The following is a 23,461-nucleotide window of genomic DNA, read 5'->3' on the forward strand; positions in this document are numbered from 1 at the left end:
ACAACAACAAACCCACACACAAACCAAACACACACCCCAAAACAACAACAAAACACAAAAAAACAACAAACCATGTACCAGTTATAAGGAAAGATACTCTTTCTTCTTGTCAGGCCTGATAAAGGAATCATTCATGTGAAAGCTTCCACCATTCTGCCAACTATTTTACTCTAACAAAAGATAGTACCTGTCACACAAAGCCTGCTACACAAACTAGAAAATTTGATTTTTCTAAAAATAATAAAACCAGATCTTGCCTATAATAGCTGCTTTCACACATGGAAGGTTTCTAAACAGATGCTCAAGAGCTTCAGATCAGGAATAAATCCTTATTATACATCAGATTTTTAACTGAGCAGATCCTGGAAGTTTTGTGCCTCCCAAAGACAACATGCTGCCCCATATAACTATAAGCACAGTACACACAAAATTTCAGAAGAATTTAGCTATATAAATTTCTGAAGACTCCAAAACACACCAACGGCAATGAATACCCCTTTTTAGAGAGCCTGAATGCAATGTGGAATTTCTTAAGTGATCCACTTTGAGTTCTACTACAACATAGTAATGCAAGTTCTTAAATAACTCAGACTTTAAACTAGATTGTGTTTTGCTTATATTCATTTTTTCCTTATATTGCATAGCTAGATGGTGTAGAAGAATGGCAACTTGTTAGCCAAACTCTAATTTAAAGGGGTACCACAGCCTAGCAACTCTTGAAGTCTTCCCCACTAGTGGAATAAGATGACAATTCACTTAGCTTTTAGGACTAGATTACAGCGAGGTCTGAAACAAGTGTTTTGTCAGTGTTCTGAGCTAACCTGTACTTTAAGCTACTACAGCTGACAGCTGCTCAAAATACCGTCACTAATAATTGCCAGTTCTAAAGATGCCCATTTCAATAATTCGAGGAAGAATCCCATATTAACGCTGAAGTCATAAGTAATTCAGGCCACGTATAGATAGCTGCAAAGATCCCTGCCAGGAATTTTTCCACATCTGCCCCTGCGTTACTGTGTCGCAGGAGATCAGTCACTTACTATGACCACCTTAACTTCCTTCTCCCTAGCAATTTTATTAGCTGCACAGAAGTTAATAAATAGTTAAGAATACTACGTAAAATGCACCATGAAGAACTAAGGGACACTAAGGCTCTGTGAAATGATGGCATTTGATATAAGAAAGAGTTCAGATTTTCTTCCAATCTCAAACTCCTAAATTCGTGTGTACATGAAAAGTAAAGCACTCATTTACATGAGGATTTCTTTTTTAAACAGCAGGCAAGCAAGATTCATCTAAAAAAAGTAAAATCAAGAATTCCTAGGGACCATAACAAATATTTTTTTCAGGAACCAGAAGTTCCTCGAAGTTGGTATCAATCTCTGCCCAACTACCTGTGGCAATGCAAGAAAACTTACGCATTACATGTTACATTGTTCAAGTCACGAAAAGCTCTCACACCATCACTATTTGCATCTATGCATCCTTAGAGCATTTCCCATTGCGCATTTGTTAGAGAAAGTGCCTGAAAAGCCAACTGTGAAAGGCAAGGAATTTATGAGCAATATGGCCGTCTAAGAAATGCGCCTACAAGATTCAGAAACAAAGCTAAGGTTAGCTGATTTTCACCGCATTATTACCGATACATCTGCCGTATTAAAACTTCCATGTCACCAAGGTTACATAAGGCCTGCATACCAAGTTCATCGTGCAAACTGCTACCGCCTACAGCAGATGCAGTGGCATGTGATGCTTCTAAGTGGACACTCCCATTTCTCACCAGCAAGGAGGCGCTAGCGCCGAGCACAGCTGCCTGGGAAGGGGGGCGGGACTGCACTCTGACCTGGGAGGAGGGCTGCTGGCCTTGCTGACCATCTTGAAGGCTACGAGAAAACACGGATTGGGGACACATTACCAGGGAGAAGAGAAAAATAGCCAGAAGTGAAGCAAAACAAGATTCTTTAGTTTAAAGAGGCAAACTTAAAAGAGTATACCATTAAGAAGCCACTTATTCGGGTTAAGATAACCCATCAGTTCTGTATAACAGACTATTTGGACACCGGTTACGTCAGTAATCTAGAGATACAGGTTCCTGTCCTACTTCTTAGAAGCAGTATTGCTTTCTCCCATCTCCCCAAGTCACCCTCAAGTATATTCTTGTAAGTCTTAATTTGTGGGTGCAAAAGCAATTTACTGGTGGTTAGTCTAATTGTAGACTAACCCGAGGTATCACCTACCTACAATAGTGACTATGCCAGGCTTCTCACAATAGTTATAGGGTCCTTTTTGCTCACTGAGGTACAACTTGATCAACTGTTTAGTTGGCCATTCAGGTTTTTTTTGGTCACAATAACATCACCTCTCTTGCTAATAATCTGCTCTCTAACTAGAAAACGTCTTTAAGCTTTGTTAGTAGCCATACGCTACCACAGACCTTGTAGATAACTGTAGTTAAACATTTTGATTCAGAATTTTTTTTTTAACATATTAGGAATGCTTATAACAAATTATTAATTGGCAAAAGTTTTAAGTCTATTTTGAAATTATTTTGACAGTACAGCAAAAACTTTATTACTCAGTATTACTACTGCAACGAAATTCTTCTATACCCAGACACATACCTGCACCAAAAAACAGGTTTTAAAAGTCAGCTTGGGCTTCAGAGAACTTTTTAAGTTTATAGCCATATAAGTAGACAATGCTTGAAAATCTTAGTTCTCCTCTTCACAGCCTTCTCATTGCAAAACTATTTTATAAAGCTATTTAACAAAGTTAGATTTTTTTTTAATAGCTTGTTTAATATTAAACATGGCAAAGTGTCAGAATACATAACGTTTACACTTGTATATCACATCTGCTTTGCAAGATTAGTGTTTTTATTATCCTTCATTTTGTACATTTAAAGAAGGTACATGTCACAGTTATTAGCTGTGGGGCGTGATGAAATTAAGAAATTTTTTTTAGACAAAGACTTTATATTTTAAAGACTACAGAAAATATCTTAAACTCCCTTTTGAAAAACAATCTGTATCACCTGTTGCTTTTAACATTTCACTGTTTACAGTGTGACACTACAATTGGCAACTACAATTGGCAACTGAAAAAGCAAGATCTTACTAAGAGTTGAGGGGTTATATCTGATGTACTTGCTTTTAACAATATTTTCTAGAACATCTAGTTTTCAGTTCTTTTGTTAGAGCACCACTGGAAAACAAAATACGGATATAAGTATAAGAATGGGTGTTAAGAAAAGCTCATGCAAAATAAAGCAGACATGCACACAGTTCATGAGGTAAAAAATTGCAACTCATTATTTATCATATTCTAACATATTTCAATCTGAACTTTAAATTCGGTGTTTTGCTGCTGCACACAAGGCTTCCTGTGAGCTACATGGCAACAAAAGCCCTACGGAAGCTCACAGATCTGCCAGCCGTCATTGTCTCCCTTAAGTGTTATCAGCAACACCAAAACAATGCTAAACAATACTGCTTTTCCTTAAACAGTAGCTACGTATCAAAAGGTATATACAAGTTGCCCTTTCAGTGGTTATCCGTATCTGTCACAATAAAGAAAAACCCAAAACATTGACCTTAACAGATTGCACAGATATGCAAAAGATACATTTATTCTCTAATTAATAATTATAAAAATAAAATCTGCTTCAGTCACTTATGTTCTCATATCAGACACACATGCATACACCATTGACTACATCGTTGACTACATAGAATGCCAATGCATACTTATTTTTAAAGTGCCCAAAACACTGTTGACATTTAGGCAGGACAAAAGCAGGGGTAGTTGGTTGTTTTGTGGTGGTTTTGGGGGTTTGTTTTGTTTTTAAGTTACCAGGCAAAGCACTCTTGTGTCTGATTTAGCATCAAACCAGCAGAATTTACTAGACCAGGTTTTACTTAAGAGTCTACCATTGCCAAACACACACATATATAATGCCATTGTCTCTCTACTAAACGTTCCACAGAGGAAGTGAAAACTAATTGTTCTAAGGGAACATCCTCACGACATTCAATTTTATGCCAGAGTTAGAAGATTAGGAGATTAAAGTTTTGCTGGCAAGAATAAGAAAGAAGTAACATCAGGGCAACGAAAGATTAGTAAACCTAATACTGTTAGAAGTTTAACATCTGAAGTCATATGGATTAGCAATATCAGGAACTAGACCAAGGCAGCTCACCACTAGCATATACAAGTAATGCCAGGACAGCTGCAGTGATATTTTGAAAGGATCTTGGTGGTAACTGGCTAAAAATAAAAAATAATTAAAAAAAAAAAAATCTGTTTTTCTTCATATTTCTTCCTTATGCACGATTTTTTTTTTAATCTTTCTTAAGGGTTCCTTCTTCCAGCAACACATAGAATTTACACTTAAATTAAGCTACACAAATAAAAGGAAAGTTTTTTCAAACTATTAATCTAGAAATCAGAACAGTAATAAACACAGTTTTTCAGGTACACTCCACAGTTAGTAGTTCAAATGGAATTTATGTCAAACCAATCTGAAAGCACTTTGGTGTTTGGTTGGACTAAGGCAATTTAACTCCACTCCCAGGGACAGTCATTTAGCATCACAAGCAATGCTTTGAGCAAAGTAGCCCCACTAAGTATTCAATTCCGAACGTATGTTTATAATACAAGTATTTTTGATAATGTGTGTCGTTATGTCAGAGAAAGTACAGAGATTTGGTTTTGTTTCTTTTTTTTTTATTTAAAAAGGAATAAATTTAGATAACTGGAAGATGCATAGAGGAAATACAAGGCTAGAATATTTGTTCTGCATTTTCACCCTTGAACATCTTGTCTGATTAAAAAGTTACTTCCACCAACTTCAGTTTTCTCATGACCTCTCACTGAAGTCCAGTCTAACCCATGGGAACCTTAATGGCTGCACTAGAATGTAAAAATGAGGCAGCTGTCAGCCTCATTTAAAACAGACTCCTTTATTTGCCCTACTTTCTACCTGTCCAAGAGAAAGAAAACTCACTGCTTTCTGGCTAATGCACGTTTAAGGAGCTCTGATTAGCCTGCACAGCCTCTTATGAATGAATACACAAAACTATACTACCCTCCTCTTAAAAAAAAGAAAGGAGAACAAAAAAACCCAAACCCATAAGCAAGTGAATGCAACGGAGAGTAGAGCAAAAGCGATCTAAGAGAACGCAAAGTTTTAGCAGCCCTCGCTATGAGGTAAATCACTAACTTAAAGTCAGACAAACTACATTCAGCAAGACCAGAAGCTTAACAAAAAAATATCCAAAATGATGTGACTACTGCTACATACTGCACTAGCCAATAAAAACATATCTAACTAGTTTCAGACCTTGATGTGACAGAAGTCAATCCTTCATTTGTTAGATTTTAGGTACCATTCTTGCAATCCTCCTGCCTGAGGAAAATTTACAAACTTAGTCCTTGATTATTTCAGTGGTGCCACCAAGATGGCACAATTCCTTCCCCATCCTCTATCGTAAAGTATTTTCTTTTTATTTGCTCAGTTTCTATAGCTTTTTCCAGCTAAAAAAATTACACAAGTATTCCTGAAACACAAAAGCAGACTGCTCCTATTATTAAAAGATAACTTAGCATATGAAGGAAGATCATTAAGAATACACAACATATACAATTATTCCTGCATATTCATCATATAACTGGAGGAAGAATTACTTTGATATGCATGGGGGAGTGCTCCTTCCTCTACAGACAATGTTCTGCTCACCAGATTCTCCGGCACCGTAGGCAACCACAGGATTTAAAGATTTAAAAAGCAAGTTTGAAAACTTACTGTGGTTGCTACTTCTACGGTTCAAGCTGACAGACCAAACAGAGTTGGTGTATGTAACATATCACTAGGCTCAGTGTTGTTAACAAATGGGCCAGTGAAGACTGAACTCCTGGGATACATGTATAGGGTACATTTTAAACATCTCCAAGGCATGCAAAGTGCCACACAATTAGATTTAGTACTGAGCAATACCGTGCATTCTCTAACAAAGGCATCACTATTACTTCATTATTTCTCTTTTGCTGTAAAAAGCTGCAGGATGTTCATACAATGGTTTACCTGTATTTTAGATTTGGAACCTCTGCACGTACGATTTAGCTCTTTATAATGTTCTGCCATTTTGTTATCTACAGATGTGAAAAGTGATTACAGTACTAGTCCCTAATGCTTACTTTCTTAAAGAAAAGCAAAGTGAGGAGTGGTGAATAATATTTTATTGGGTTTTTCTCCTTGCTTGAAAGTAAAAGTTGCTAAAGTTTTTGATAAAAAACAGAGTCTAATTTTGTTAGCATTAGTTCATTTTGTTATCAGTCTGAAATCAGCTATAACACGTTAGAGACTGGCTATCCTGATAATTTTGAAAATAGTGCCACATATACATGCACAATTCAACAAGCCCACAGTGACATGCAGTGACAGCTCAAGGAGGTTATGGTGGGGAAGGAAGTAAAAAGAGCTTTTCTGGCAACACTGGTGGGTGTGGGGAAAAGTGGTCTGCTGCATGCATGCTAAATATGGTGGAACATTTAGATACCCTACCTGAGGGGTGATCCGATGAGCAATGTAGGAGGGGTAGGGTTACTCCCTGCATTGTGCCGGCGTCGTACTGCCTGACGCCTAAATGTGCTGCGTTCACGACGAAATGTGACAGTCTCCTCGCTGGCTTGTGCTGCTGCATCAAGATAGACTTTAGGTCAAATAAGAACCCATCCTAGTTACGTACACAGTAACTTAAGACTCCTTTCTTCCCCCTGACCCTCCCCAAGTTAATGAACTTGACTTGCAACAACAAAAGTAGCTTATGCACTGACTGTTCAAATAACCTGCCTCAAGACAGGATCACGACACAAATTATTAGTAAAAATTTGGGTGGCTGGGTGTTTGGGGAGTGGGGTGTGCGTGTTCCTGAATACGCAAATTTTTTTTTTTTTTACCCCCCCAGATCCAAATAGCAAGGTTGCAAAAAAAGTTGGATATCCCAGATCTCTTCCATTTACACAGGGCAGGAAGAGACAAGACTGATCTTGCCCTTTATCTCAGTTAATACCTTTTATCTCATTTAACACCCTTTATCTCATTTAATAGATAATTAAAGGAGAAGCCTAAAGGACAACCTAGAAGGGTTGTCTGCAACTCCTCACCATAATATTCTCTTCCCAATTTTATAATTTCTGCCAAACAGGTAGGGTTGAGGTTAACCTCATCACACCTCCTCAGGGGACAAAACAGAGCTGCTTTTCTCTTTTCCTCATAAGCACCAAGGGATACATGTTGCTCATTTTAGACTAGTTACACTATGATTTGGAGGAGTAGGGCATTGAGATTAAGTGAGAGAATAACTTCTTTGTAAGGATTGGTGGTTTTGCTATTTCAACTCCCCAAACAAAAACAAACAAAAGGTTTCATCCACTCATAAAGAAACACTGTAAAAAACAGTTTGTATGTACTCAAGGGAGCCTAAGATTTTTCCACAGATTACCCCCCAAAATCCACCTGTGCTGCCTAAGCTTCACAGTCTGAACAACTTCGGATTTGGACTGCTTCATGGCATGTCTATGATCTCAGAGCCTTCCTCCTGAACCAGGGAAGCTACTAACCAATTTGAATGCAGAGCACTAGAGAGCTCAAATGAATGGGTCACAGAGAAAATAGGTTTTGACAGGCAAGTGAAGGAGGAGGGGAAAAAAAACCCAACAACAACAACAAAAAAAAACCAACAACAACTTCACATGAAGTCAGTGCAAGAGGAGAATCACAATCTTGAAGGGGAAGTCACAACTTGGTAGCCAAGAAGCCTGTTACTAGAGTGAGAAAACCAAGGATTGTGTCAAGCCAACAGAAAAAAAAAAAAAAAGAAAAAACACTAAGGGAGCAATGCTTTTTTTATGCCAGAAAGATCACAGGCAGAATAATCCATGTTCACTTAAGCACATTTCAAGTTACAACATTCCTGTCATTAAGCTTTCAAAACTTACCAGCAAAGAATCTAACGCTGGTCTGCAGGGCATAGCAACCCACTACTGCTGTGTATTACTGCCATAGCTCAAGCCACAAAGACTGCATGGAACAAGAGTCTAATTCCACCCATGAGCCACAGGTTATCAAGTGAACACTGTACGTGAAACTTCAATCTGTAGTTTGCTTTAAAAGCTAAGAAGCTACATGAAGCGATATGCTTTAAGGCCAACATTAAAGTTACAAGCATTTCATTACCAAAACGTCAAAAGTTAAGGACATCCTTAACTCAGTCCTTTCCCATGTTTTTCAGGAAAACTGTGGGATTGCTCACTTTCTCCTCACTCCTCCACAACTGTTTTTATTATTCTAAGCATGAATAGATGATGCTTCCTTTTCACTGTATTTCAGCAAGAATTCAATACATTTCTCCTGTGTTTTAATATACAGCTTTATGCTCTGTTTTAATACACAGCCTAATTTCTTCAAGGATTTCTTCAGAGCTCTCATACTTGAAGTACTGGGAAAGTGAAACACACTAAACAAGATAGTTTGAATTCTGACTTTTTTCTGCTGGATTAAGTTAACACACAAGAGGTCAAAACTGCCCACTAATTTTGGGTGCCAATTTGTAAAGCTCCATTTTTCCAGTGTACACATCAGCATATAAAAACTTATTCACAGCACAGCTTCCACTGACTTCAGATGCAAAAGCAATTCCACACGCTTCTGCTAATCAGGACATAGTTAAGCACCATGAAATAAAGAACAGTGACTAGTCTTAAATGAAATGTAAACATCTTAATTACCATTAAGATGGTAAACATCAGCATTGCATCTTAATTACCATTTGCAACTACTTAGCAAAAGCAGCATTCAAGTGCAATTCTTCAAGGCAGCATACTTAACACTGACAACATCTGGTTTTCTTTTCATATCCTTTATTCAGTAAACATCACCTTCTGCAATAACTGAAGCCCAGATTATGGAAACACTAGAGGTCCTTCCTACACAGCTCCAATTTATCACTAAAGCAAGTCTACCTCAAGCACTGACTGAGGCAGTGTCCTGTGAGGAAAACAGAGATACAAACATGTTTGAAGACAAAAAAAATTAAAAATCAAAATGCAAATGTACTGGGGGATTAAATTCAAAGCTGCACAGGCAGATAGATCTGGCATTTGCTAACTTTTTATTATTTCACTTTAACCTTTAAAAAAATCAAAGTAGATTTGGTGTAGCTTTCTACCTAATATACCATGGGATTTTTGATTTATCTTGAAACTTTTGTTCAATGCACATCTTCTATATACGCTCTTCCTGAATGTAGGTGGCGACATTCAGGATCACTAAGCAAGTCTGTAAGTTCTTCTAAAAAAACTGCAGTTTTTTAGCCCAACACCTCAAGAAGCTACATGTTGAAACCATGACTAAGAAAGAAAAAAAAAAAAGGCGCTAGTTGAGCAGAAAGGATTACAGTGTGTTTGAAGTGTGGAAAGCCAAACAGAGCAAAGTTTGGTTTTGTTTTTGGTTGTTTTTTTTTAGTGGTGTGTTTTTTTTTTTTAACCCTAATTTAAAAAACACACAGGATTAAAAAAAAAACATTCCAATATGGAAAGCTACTTATCTTAATATGTATTATTTGCATTTCTACTTGTCTTTAATGAGAAAGAGCAGTACAGCTGCTCATGAGTTTACCAGTAGGATGTAAGATAAAACTCCTAAATTATCCTCTATCATGCTCTGACAGCAGTTTAATCATGAGGGAAATAGCTTTGTTTTAACATAAATAAGCTTCCTTTAATATTTACAAAACAACACAGTGTTTTAATGTTTAAAAAATAAACTAAACAAATAAAAGTCTCTCTGTAGGACAGCTTTTATTTTTTTAAATAGATCTTTAGACCATGACTCTCGCTTCTCCAATGCTGCTACTTGCAACCACTTACTCTAGACTCCAGAAATGTAAGATCCAACATCTACACTCATGTACAAAATCTAGATCTAATAGGGAGAGATAACACAGGTTATATTTTTACAGTTCCTGCTTACTTTAAGTAAATCAGTAAAAGACAACAAGCCTTTCAGCTTATAGTGTTTGTTGCTGAAGTCTGTTCTATTTTCCTGTTTTATTCTAAACTTTTATGTTGAAACATTACACTTCATTAATGTCAAGAAGTTTAAGTATAAATTTCTTCTGCATGTTATCATATGAATTTGAGCCCCCAACATTATCTGTTCCCAAGGACAGAAAACTTAGGTTTGAGGTTCAAAGTACACAAGTTAGAAATACAAACCTACAGCCCAGATCAATAAAATAAGAGGTGGACACCTAATGACAACTCTGTAGCAAACTTAACCCTCCCACACCTATTCCCAACTATAATACATCTAATTTCAAAGAGGAAGTAATTTTACTTTTGTATTTGTTAATGCAACTGTGCATATGAACACATATTTATTAAAAGTCATCCTTTTTTTTTTTCTTTCATTACACTTCTGATTGGGGAAAAAAGCCAAATTAGCAGTTACACACTTAGAAAGTCACACGGATATAATTTTGTCATCATACATTTGGAATGATACTTTCCCAATAAAAGGACTAAAATTTATTGTAGAGAAAATTCTAGAACAACTAGAATTTCCCTTTGCCAAACAGCTGGGAGTATCTGAACACAGGTTGAACTACCCTGCCTGCAGGTTATGCCTTTCCAAAACTTCTCTTTCTATACTACACAAGTGTTTTTGATTTAAACCTCTGTAGTTCATCAAAATTTTGAACAGAACTGAAGACTCAAAGTTTTACACTACAATTATACAATTGTTGTACAATACAAACAGCTTTAAGAAATACAAAATGCAAATATTTTCTTTAAACAGGAACATTTACACATACAAGCCAAAACATTTACAACATCACCCTGCAGGTATGTACCACTGCTTCTAACCCAAACTTAGAAAATGGAAACTGAAGAAGCATGAGATGAAAAAGCAGAATTTCCAAGTTTTATTGCATCAACAAGTCCCATTTCATTTTTGCTAGGCAGAAATGCTAAACCCCAGTGCCTCAGATAAATTCTGAAACACAGATAAATTCTTCCCAAGAAGATTCCTGGAAAGATATGGTATGAAGGTAATACAGAGGTAAAGCATCCATGTGGAAAACCACAGAGTTCTCAGGATAAAAATTGCAAACTTCAGTCTGACTGGAAAGACAACAAAAAAACCAAAAAACCTACGCACAATGGAAACAGTGTCCCTCACTCTTCTCAGGAAAGAAAAAAAAAAAACAACAAAACAAACATCACTTGAAGTTTAGATGGTTTTGAACGTGAGTCAGGTTAAGTGTGGTTAAACATGTGCACGGAACCTAAGAGATGCTTGGACATGCCATTTTTCTCCCTAGCAAATGGGAAATTGTGGTCTATTTTCAACCACTTGTAATGACCAAGCCTAGAAATTCTCAGTGAGAGCTGAAATGAATACTTTATGGCTCATGCATTCACATAAGCAATGAACTCTGTCTTGTAACACTGAACATACTTTGCCAAACCAAATAGCTGAAATTTTGCTCTTCTGTATTGAGCATCTATATCTCATTTGCGTTCAAAACCTGAGAAAAGCCACACTTCTCACATGCATTTATGGGTTAACACCACTACTCTCCTCATGGTTGAGGCATTTGTAGTCTATTGTCATGTGCCCTAATGCTCTTTTAAAAACCATACTTGTATGATATCCAAGTAGAAAGGAGTCCGTTCAGTCCCTATCTTCAGTATACAGTTATTAATCACCATGGATTATGCACCATTAGAAGACCTACAATTGCAGGGATTTCTTATACTTCTTTGATGAAAAAGCAAAGTATTGGCTTATAGTATTATAACTTACTGTGGACATCTAATGAAAAATATCACTAATGCCAATTTCTGAAGAATGGAGATGTGGGCAGCAAAAGAGAAACAATGAAGAACAGAGGGACATCTCTAAGCTATAAACTTTTGGTAGAAAATAGGGCAGAGGAAAACAACACACAATTTAAGAAGGAAAGCTTGTCACAAAAAGAAAAAAAAAATGGAAAGAGAAACAAAGGAAGTAAAGCCCAAGACTTCAGTGTTGTGGTTGAATGTACGAAAAAAACAAGTTTGAGACTAGGCCGGAGGAATATTTACAATTACGTCAAACCAGTCACTACAACAATCTGAAAAGCGGAACACAGTCAAGCAGGGAATAACCAGGACAATGAAACCATCTGTTTTGAGTTCTGAAGCAAACATTTTTACAGACCAGCTTGACAGACAAATTTCTATACTGATGCCAAAGATAAAACTAGGAGTCTCAGTTATTCTACCTCACTGTACTTCCCACTTGAATTATTCCACCTCTAAAAACATCAGGCGTTACTCACACAGACTTCTTGAATATAATATTGATGGACTTGGGGTCGAAGAGCTAAAGCTATGACGTAATCTGATCCCCTGCCCAATATAGTCCCTACATCCAGGGATTTGTATATCAATAGCTAGTAGTATGTTCACGCAGCAGACAAATGTTCATAACCTACATTAATCTTTATGAAACTTAATTCTGACTTTGTATTTGGATTTATTCACCTTAACGAAAAGATGTTTTAAGTCTTTAGAACACAGAGCCTTTCCAGCATAAGGGGTATTCTATATTAGTACATCATACACAGAAAGCCATGCTTGCTTTGAATGGCCTTCTATTGACTCTAACACCAAACGTTAATTAGTAGCCAACTCTGATATATCCTGGAATTATCTTTCATAGCTACATCTGGCAGCAATGTGAGCACTTGCATTACAGTTCGGAGAGTGCTCAGAACTTTCTCGGCTGTATGCATAACAATAAATCCAGGTACATTTACAAAGGAGCATGAAAAAAGGGGCTTATAAACTTAAGTTAGTAGATGCACCTTCGTATATACCAAGTATCCAAAATTCTTATTCAACTCCTGTTTAATACTTGGCAAATTTACGAACAACACATGCTACTTGTCAACAAAACTGAACCATTCTTTCCCAATCAAAAAAATTATTGCGAGAAGTAGTTGCACAAACACTACCCATCTAAGACATTTAAATAACTCACTCCTGCAGCAATGCAAAGTATTTTAGAAGAACTACTACTTCTGGTTTCTTTGGGAGGCTTGATAGAATTTAACCAGGGTCAAATTTTATAAATAGTATTCCCAGGGAAAAACAAACAAAAAAATTATATGAAATGCATTTTGCTTAATTTTTAACTTTTGGTATATGCTGTAATGCTGTGGCATGCATTTCTCATCAAGTATCCCGCATTTCTCATCAAGTATCCCGCATTTCTCTTATGCAGCCCTGCAGAACTTTAGGTAGAATATCTACTACTCTGTAAATGACACACTAAGGGAGCGTGTTTCTACGAAGTAACAGGAAGCCTCTTCCAGCAGTACTCAGGGCTTCTGCCAAGCAATTACACACATTCCCAGCTCTCAAGAGCCACTGCTGCGAGATGGACAAAACCTGAGGTTTTTGTTTGTTTGTTTGTTCCCCATCACCACCTTTATGGAACCACAGAGTATCAGAAAGATGGCAGTTATTTCGGTCGTAAGTCGTCTAATGAAAGCCCCTATATTATTCATAAATACTAGAAAGGGGACAAAACAGGCAGGACTGAGTCCCCACACAATGTACTAAACCTGCATTTTGCTTTAGTAGGTAGTGATTAGCAATTAGTAGATTCAAGATTCATTCCAAGTATTACTTCATTGTTAAATTCCAGAACTGCAGAATTCCATTTCAGCCTTGCACATCACTCCTAATGCTGTCTACATCTTTAAGCGTTGAAAGGCAATATCTCACCTCTACCTATATGACAAGATATCCAAAATCAGAGGTAATTCTGTAAAACTCAACCTTTACACACAAAAGCTGTGACAGAACAACATTATACTTTCAAAGTCAGATATTAGGAAGGGCTAACATTAAAAATTTCTATGTCATGCTTGAACCAAATGCTGCGTACATTATGACACTGCTAGTTGACATCTAAAAATCAAGTAATGGAATACAGTCTTTTGGTTCCAATAAAGAATGTCATATGGAAGAGAGCCCTTTCTACAGGCTAATCTGCTTAATCTGATCCAGTCACAGGAGGGGTCCTGCTGAACACATGAATAGAGAGAGTTAACATACACACAACCAGATTACAGTAACTTCACACGTTTTTCAGTTTCTACCATGTCTAAACTCTTCCAGAGTTTGATTTCTCATACAAAACTGTCTGGTTTAGCAGTCTGAATGTGAACTGATAGACTCCCAGAAAACAGACCAGAAGCCCCATCTCCTGTAACTGTATTAATTCCACCTGCAGCAAACATATCAAACTAAAGCCATCAGAAGCACGGAACAGCTCTACAACACAGGCAAAATAAGTAATGACCATCAACCACATGCAACACAAGCACAGCAGGAAAAAAGTGATATATTGATAACAGCTGACGTGAACATTGGCTACATAGCAGAGAACTGAATTGTACTTTTAACTTTGGAGAGTATACTAATGATTACAGGCAGATACATTAAGCGTATATGTACAAATACACACAGACTGAAAAAATGAAGAGGTTTCCATACACCATATGAAATGCAAGATCCTAATCCAAGCTCACAAAATCCTATTTTGCCTGCCTGTAGAGATGTAGTGAAGACCACAAAACGCAAAAGAACAGTATGAGCTGTTGCTTTGATATCGTTATGCAATGCACAGAAGGAAAAATGCATTACATTACATGCAGTTTCATTTACAAAAGGGTATGTAACTCAAGAACTTAACGTAAATAAATAAATCAATCAATCTTAAATTACAGCAAGCTGTAAAAGACAGTAGCAACTTAAAGGGTGCATCTTTTACAGTTAATATAAAGCTGGGGGAGAACACTTGACTTTTCGGGTCAGCTCAAGTTTTACAAAACATCACTGTATCGCATACAGCATTGTGTTGGTTCTTTAAATCTTCACAAACAGCAACCCAGAAACAGCAAACATCTGACAGTAACCACGCATAGGAGAGTATCAAAGTGGTATTTCCAAAATATCACTAGACATCTAGGGAAACTTTTAGACATCTAAACAACTTCATCTAACCCATAACCCATCAATTCACTAGCTACTTTTTGATGCTGAGTAGCAAGACATCTTCCATTTTTTTGTTATGCGTCCACCAAGTGTATTTAATTACAGAATTTCCACATGTTGTTTGTCTGCATTTTAATGAACTGTGATTTCTAGTCAAATGAACACATTATCTTGTAAAAAGTGAGTCATTCACCATTTCCTGGCATAACAAGATAGAAATGAAACTGCTAAGTTGTATCTGCTGAAGTAAAATATGTACAAGTTCGTATAGCATCCTGCTTAGTAAAAGATTATTAAAGGCCATATACATTACGAAACACATTTTAGCAGTTGTACAAACAAGTAAGAATGTACTTTTTGGTTTACTCCCTAAAGACTTAAAGATAAAATTAAGTTATAACTACTGATTTAAGTCATATTTGAAAAACAGGAACTGAAAGCTGCTGACTGAAAAAGAGGAGTCAGTATTAACATCAGTCTTCTGGTTACCCAGCATGCATTATTTGTTTCAGAAAGTGATCATAAGCAATCACAGAAATTAAGAGATATTTATATAAAATCATAAAATAACTCTTTCAGCAGGAGGCTGGACCAGACAACCTCTAAAAGTCCCATCCAACCAATATCCTCTGATTTTATGCAACCCAAACCAAGTTTATTCTGTAATTCATCTACTACATGTAAATAAAATAACTTCTTAATTTTCTCAAATAGTTTCTATGTAACTACACATCAGATGTGTGTATGTGTATTACACGTGCATGTCTTTAAAAACATTCCCAAAAGCTGAAGACAACTCATTAGTGGAAAATACTGAATACAAAGCAACAAAGAGTTAAAACATTTTCTCTGATTACTATTAGTCACAGGTAAGCCCAAAGAAGAAAGCCACAATCAAATGCACAGCTGTTACAAAACTTGTAATATAAGCTATAAATTTGGAAAACAAAACCAAAAAACCCACAAAAGAAAAACTAGTAGAAACAAAGGACAACACGAATGAATTACTCGGATTGATCATGAACAGATAAATTAAAAACAATTGCTGGCTTGATGCTAGACATGACTGCATAAATATTTAAGTAACGCTAAAGAAAAAGTGATATTTTTGTTCTGTTTTCAAAAAAAAAAGCAAAATGACATTCATTTCTCACAATCATAAAGGAAATATTTCCTGTTCTATTGGTAATAAGAAACATAAGATACAGCAAGTGTTATTAATCATATGTCGTCATCAAATCTGGAGAACCTGAATCCACATTGCTTCTTAAAGTCAGCCTGAAACCCATAGCAAGCACTTGCCATTTATTAAAAATACTAACAACTTCAAAATTACCATTATCTAAACAAAATTCAAAAAGAGGAAACTGAAGAGAATAGTCCGGTGAGAATGACAGCAAGACTTCCCTGCTTAACCCGCTACAGATTTGTAACTTGAAGACTGCTTCTAAATGTGTTAGGGTTGGTCTTCCCCACCATTTCACTCTTTAAAAGAGCAATCAAAATATTTGGCAATATACGGCGATCAGTCATGCACTGATTACTTCAGACAACTGATGACTGGTGAGTGCATATAAAGTCTAACATGTTCTGTAAGGTAAGGTAAGGTATATTAATCCTTCGCATATAAGGAGAGAACTTTAACAGTTTTAAGCTGTAGTAACACAAACCAAAATGAAATTAAATCTTGTGCTAAGGAGAACATACAGTCAAAACTGTAAATACATAAAGCAGACCTTTTATTAGTCAAATTACTCTCAGTAGACCTAAAGAAGAGCTGTCTCTTTAACAAGCACAATAAGAATGTGCATTAAGTGTTTAGCTTGCAGAGTTAGTACTAAAAGAGCAACCTGGACTCTCTCATTAAAGCTGCTGCAGAACTCTGTTACTAGGAATACCAGAAAGACAGAAAGTACCAATACATGCCAATTTTTTTTTTTTTTTTTTTTTCAAGTGAAGACATCTAAATGGGTTTGAGCTAATTGTAAACCGGTCAAATTTGATCAGTAATCAATACACAGCTGAACTTCAGTGTATCACACTTTTTCACCAGAAATTAATTGTACTGATTTTTAGAGTTTGCTCTTATGTCAGTGTCAGGGGGAAAACAAACAAAAAACCCAAAAAACCAACCAAACAAAACCAAAACATTTGGTTATATCTCATCTCACTGTGAGCTGGAAGTTTCTCCTTTTAAGATGGAAGAGTCACTATACTTTGCTTAGGCAGTCTAAGTAACCAGGACAGTAAATCTGCTACAATTTCTTAAAAATATCTATGTCTTGGTCTGAAATACAATTTTATGAAGCATTTGCATGCTTAGCTAACAAGATCCAGATTATCTGGTAGATATTCCCCTCAAACAATCCCAAAAGTCAGACTGAAGTAATTAGCAATCCCATACTGCTCTGAAAACGTATTTCAAACCCACTTATCTTCCATGACACAAAAAGCCTTCCAGTTAAGGCAGTCAATATGGCTAACCAAGAAGAGAGACTGAAATGACATAACAAGTGATAAACAAAAAAACTATTAAGAGGTCCAAAAAATTTTTTTAAATGCCCCTATTAATCTATATTAATACCAGCTACTACAGGTAAGCTTAGCTTAGTACTCACATTACACCAGGCAGAGCAATAGTTATAGAAAGCAAGAGGAAACTACATTCTTCTCTCCAGCACAGTAAGGTTATTGTGTTCTCATAATGGGGACAAAAAAAAAAAAAAAAAAAAAAAAAAAAAAGAAAAACACAAAAAAAACCCAAAGTAAACACCACTGTCTAGCCAACAATGGCAAGGCTAAGCAAAATCAAATGCCTAGGAGAATTCAGCTTAGTAACTAGACCATCATAAGAATGCACAATTCAAGGCAGCATGGTAAGGGTTGTGGGGTTTTGGGTTTGTGGTTTTTTTTTTTTTGTTTTTTGTTTTTTTTAATACCACCTCAAGCCATGCCAAAGAGTTCATCTAAGAGGCAGCAGTAACTTCAAACAATCACTTCCATGTTCTCAATTTTCTAAACTGCACAATCTTTCAATCAAAAATATTGTTAACTTTTATTGTTAACTTTTAAAATAGCACACATAATTTGAAGTTTGAGTAATACAATGGAGCAGGTCTGATTCAATCAAATAATACTTTTAAGATATAGATCTGGTTAGCAAAGACTGTCAGTTACAAACCCGTAATACCTCCACCTATAGATTTCATAACATTTGTTTGAATTCAACTCCCATTTCTGTAGATCTTCCAAGAGATTATGAAGGAAATGCTTTGTCAGTTTTACTACTCAGAACAAAGAAACAGGAAGATGCTTAAGTATAGTTGTAACTTCACTCATAGATACCAGACTCGTTAACAAAATATGGCAAGATACTTCTGACAGGTCATTTACTTACCTCCACTTGCTGATTCTTGCTCTTCCCCTTCAGGAAACGTAGCCTGGCTTGGTAAGCTATTCCTAGATCGAGTGACTGACTCTAAGTGCGAAGCCCTTCCCAACAGAGATAGCTCATCTAGCACCTCTCCTTCTTTGGCTTCCAAATCAGATTTTGAAGTGGTTAACTGTTTTATATTACCTGGTGCCATTAAACTATTTGGGTCATTTAAACAAGCTACAGTACCACTGTCCAGGCTTAATACTCTGGCACGATTCTTGGCACTGTTTGTGCTAGAAGTCCGGCGTGTAGATCGTTTTTTGCTAATTCCTTCAGAGCTTACATGGGTTTTGTGAGCATTTTCAGGGTCTGTGCCCCCACGTTCTTTAGAAACGTATTTGGTCTTTAGAGCACTGTACTTTCCCTCAGGAGACTGGCATGAATGGGAGGTGGTGCTGGAAGAGCTATCGCTGCTGAACTGGTGAGCTGACTGCATACTTGATGTCCTGCTCAAGTCACTTTGATCACTGGAGTCCTCATCGTGACAAAACACAGCACTGTGAGGTTTAGTACCAGATACACCTCGGAAGGAAACATATTCCCTGTGCCGACTTGAATCAAAACTACTAGCCCGCTTTTTTCCTGTCCTTCTCCGGCTGGACTTGTGGGTAGAGGCTGTTCGATGTATTAAACTAGAAGATTTTGGTCGAACATCTCCTTCTTTTTGTTTTCCACTCGTTTCTTTAGAAGCTCTTGAATCTACTAACACAGCTAGTTTCTCACTCTGCTCATCTCTTTGTTCAGCAGCCTTCCCAGGCGGCCTGTCAGCTTGTGTGGTCAATTCATTGGCATGTGGGTTCTTATTGGCCTCTTCCGAAGCAGAGGCACCAAGACCTTTCTGACTGTGCATCTCATCAGAGGCATTAGAACCCTTTACCTCTTGAACACCACTGTTACTGCTCACTTCCACAGCAGTCCTTTCGCTACTAGTCCTTTTGTCAGTAGTAGAACTACTGTCATCCTCCGAGTCAACACCACAGTCCTTTTTCTTACCATCCTGTTTCTCTTCTTTAGGAGACTCCTCCTCGTGCTCTGACAACACACTTTCTATATGTGTTGAGCTAGTGTGTTCACTTTTATAGCTACTGATGGTACTGTTAGTGTCACGGTCAGTCCCACTGCAGTAGCTTTCTGTTGAACCACTGCTTCTAGTACTCAGGCTTCTCAGACTGTCCACACTTTTGTCTGCTTTCAAGGATTTGCTCTTCCCACTCTTAGCCAATGGTTGAGGGCTGCTACTTTTCAGAATGTCATCTAATTGAAAAACTCCTGAAATGCAAGAGTTCTCAGCCAAGGACTCTCTGGATCCAGAAGGGGGCTTGGAAGCTTCTAACTCACTGACAGGATCTAGTCCTCGTCTTTGTTGATAGAGAGGGAAGTCATTTAGTGAAGCATCTGGAAAAGCAACAGCAGAGCTAGAAGTCCTTGGTACACCTCGTGGTCTATGATCCTTCCTATAGGAGTGAGAATGCAGAGTTACAAGCGAAGCTACTTCTGTGTCACATGCACTGGTTTTAGACTGGTCCGCAAGCTGGTTGTTCGAGAGGCACACTTTGTCACTGTTGTCTCTTGGCAAATCCTGTCCAGAGGATAACGAAGGTTGGATGGAGACAAACGAGTCATTTGACACCAGACGAAAAAGCTTCCGATCAGTTGCCAAATCTGTTTAAGTACATATTTAAAAATATTCGTGTAAGTTATACAATCTGCTTTACAACTGCTTGTTTGTATTAGATAAAGTAAATAAACTGACAAATCCATTTGCAAGTACTATGCATCACATTACCATTTAAAAGGTAAGCATCTGGGCAAACCTGACAGACTTTTTTTTTTAAAATAAAAACGAAACCATCAACACCAGCTTATTCTTAGCAGCTAGTAAAAGACAACACAATTCTGACAACTCCCCACACTCCTCTATTGCTCGTGTGTCTCAGACAATGTTTTTATGTATCCCAAAGTTTCTTAATCATAAAAGGGTACCCTGCCTTTTGTTTTATTTCCTACATGCAGTACACTGTTTGTTTCACATAAACTTTAAAATTATTAAAGAAAACAGAGTAAACCCCATTAACTTTGAAGTCACAAAAAACCCAACAAAAATCACCTTTCCTACCAGATACCAAGTAAGCTCACAGTTAGCAAGGATGCAGGCACTGGCACAGGTCCATTAGTACTATAATGAAGCTCCCTACAAAGTTATTGAGTTTTACTACCTCTAAAACTGGTGCTATTAAAGCAAATCATGAGGATTTGCTGTCAGCTCTTGCTCAGAACAATTGTTTCTGTCATCCGTCACAAGCCATCTCCTGTAAAAGTGTCCACCTGCAGGTAGTACTGCACGTCAGGCTACTTTCCATTTTGGAAAGCTACTAAAAGTAGAAGATCGGGAAGCCAAGTTAAGTTACTACAATTGCTACATTTTTGTAGAGCGTATTTGCACATGTGTAACTTCACAAACAGTTCTGTTACTCAGCTGAAAGTAGTAGAACCCTGCTGCCTACTACAACTGCAAAACCACCTGCAATCCTCTCTTTTAAACATACTTTCTACACTGAATCACACAGTAACGACCAAAAGGAACCCATCAGTCTGGTTAGATTGGCCGAAATGAACTATAGCATTCCGAGAGTTAACTTCGTGCTAATCGCCAGGTATTTTAAAATCGGCAAACAAAAGATTTCCCTACAGTTTTATGCTCTGTTTTAGTCTGAGCAGATTTTTTCCTGGCAATAAAGCTAAATGAAAAATGAGATCTGAAACAAAACTGGACAACTGAAGAATACAAGCTAGCAGTTTCCTTCCATACTGGGAAAAAACAATTACAAAACTCGGATAGCTTGCATATTGGAAGCAATCTATAGCTTCAGAAACACAGAACTCTGTGCAGGATTATTTACTTTACAGAAAAGCAAGCCCAATTTAAAAAACATTAATTTGGCTGTACTGGAAAGCAAAGCAAGTTATTCTACAATTAAGTCCATGAATCCCAGGCCACTTGCTGTATGAGAGAGATTGTCTAGAGACACGTAAGCTAGCCATCTTTCAGCAGCGAGGAGACAGAGAACACAGTAAATATTTATTACCTGCTGGAAGATGCCAGAACAAGAAACATGTAGCCAAAGTTAAAAGTATTCGAGCTGTGCATCCCAGGAACTTGAAGCTCTCTGTTTCCTTTCTTAATTACTTTAAGATACCCTTTCTTAGAGTCTTATCAACAAATTGCATGCATTTATTTAGCATGTTAAGCAAAGGGTCTTTGGTAACAAAATACCATGTTTAATATGCAAGAAGAAGAAATTTTACCTTGTTCTTCACTCCCTTCTTTACATAGGCTAGAACTCTGGCCAAGACTTAAACTGATATCATCAGAGGTCTTGGCAGTGTCAGTATCTCCTGTGAATTTTAAGAAGAAGACAGTACTAGTGCTCAAAGTATTAACACATACATCTACATACACTGCAGATTTCTCACCTGTCATAAAAAGACTCTTGCTTTTATTTCTTCATTTGCAGGTAAATAACAATAACTACAAGTAACACAAGATTTCTCTTGTCTTTTAGAGATAAGTATTGTCTATTCTATTTCTTTTATTTTGTATATAAAAGTTTTCATTCAACTACACAAATCTTCCATGAAGAACTGGAAAAGTATCTTACACAGAACTCAAGGGAAATAAAGATTATACCTATTTGAATATTCCTTTTTGCATGGTTGACAATAAAAATGAGGGGTAGACTGTAACAAAATACTTGTAAAGATAAAAAGGTAAGGAAAAAATCAGGAAGGTGGCAAAAATTCACATCTCATTTTCTTTTGTTTTATTACTGGCTTAAATTTACAAGATAGCAACTTTGCATATTACAAATAATTTATCTTTTTGTCTCAGAGCAGTTCAGAAGGGTTGTCCTGGACAATACTTTTGCTAGTTGCCAAGCAACCAGAAATCATCAAGTCATTGAAATACAATACCAGAAGGGAGACTGGTTGCACAGAACTCAAAACAGTAGAGAAAAGTCCACTCAAACCAAACCCTTGGCTCTGCATTTACAAGCAAAAGAAAAACCTGTTGTTACATGGAAAACAGAGCATGGATTCCAGGATTTTCTCTCCGTGTTTTAGGCACATAATTTGCAACTCCAAGGAAGATTTCTTCCCATTAGTAAATGCTGTACTTAGCTCACATAAAAGTTTTGAAGATGAACAAGATAGACAGTATTTGGAAACAACATAGTAAACAATAGTCATTTGAAGTGCTACTGCAAGGTAATTTTAAGAAGTAGCCAAAAATCTCACCTTTGATGGTTGCTGCTGTTCCCAGACGAGATAACCCAGATCCAACCTAGAAACAGGGATTATGTAAAAAGCTGTAAACTTTCAGGAATCACCCAACTGCTGTTTCCTACTATTGCAATGCATGCATTTGCCTGTACACCTAGGAGAGATTTTCAAAGGCACAAAAGCCTCCAACAGCACAGTGCTGTAAAACCCTTTCTGACTCAGAATGTTTCCACTGCAAACAGAGATGACAAGGCATTTAATTATGCATCCAACTATATCACTGCATTATTCTGCTTTATAGCCAATGTACTTGGAGATTTTACTGTGCTGATTTTAAAAACAGTTTCTAATCTAGGAATTCTTTGAAAATACTTAATGTAGAAACAAACTGCTAGTGTGGTGGTGCACTAATAACTGCTGTTGTAAAGCTGAATGTTTAATGCAGTCATCACGGTTGCCTAAAATGCTTAAAGAAAATGCTATGTTAATATAAAACTTATCTGTTCAACGTAGTAAACAACAAGCTAAACTCAGAAACTGCTCCCGTTGGAAAAGATACATATTTTTACCAGGGTTAGTTTTCAGGTCTGGCAGTTGATCTAATGACCACGTAAACAACAAGAACCTATG

General features: G+C 37.0%; 1 protein-coding gene across 19 annotated transcripts in view; it reads right to left on the minus strand.

The window, feature by feature from the left end:
* Positions 1-23,461, minus strand: part of PCNX1 (pecanex 1) — a 93,052-nt gene that overhangs the window by 51,704 nt on the left and 17,887 nt on the right. For 15 of the 19 annotated variants that reach the window (XR_015701982.1, XR_015701981.1, XR_015701980.1 and 12 more), the window contains 5 exons: positions 22,847-22,892; positions 21,857-21,946; positions 18,512-20,212; positions 6,563-6,695; positions 1,699-1,883 (listed from right to left, as the gene is read on the minus strand). Coding sequence is in view for 9 of the 19 variants with exons in the window: in XM_087746437.1 (XP_087602563.1) it covers positions 1,699-1,883; positions 6,563-6,695; positions 18,512-20,212; positions 21,857-21,946; positions 22,847-22,892 (2,155 nt within the window). In the remaining 10 variants the exon portion in view is untranslated. The remainder of the gene's footprint in view (positions 1-1,698; positions 1,884-6,562; positions 6,696-18,511; positions 20,213-21,856; positions 21,947-22,846; positions 22,893-23,461) is intronic. The other 4 variants (XM_087746443.1, XM_087746441.1, XM_087746436.1 and 1 more) reach the window with 3 other exon arrangements.

The sequence above is a fragment of the Nipponia nippon genome, unplaced genomic scaffold (assembly GCF_047370975.1).
Source record: "Nipponia nippon isolate SJK-2023a ecotype South Korea unplaced genomic scaffold, ASM4737097v1 scaffold_10, whole genome shotgun sequence".
Lineage (NCBI taxonomy): Eukaryota > Metazoa > Chordata > Aves > Pelecaniformes > Threskiornithidae > Nipponia > Nipponia nippon.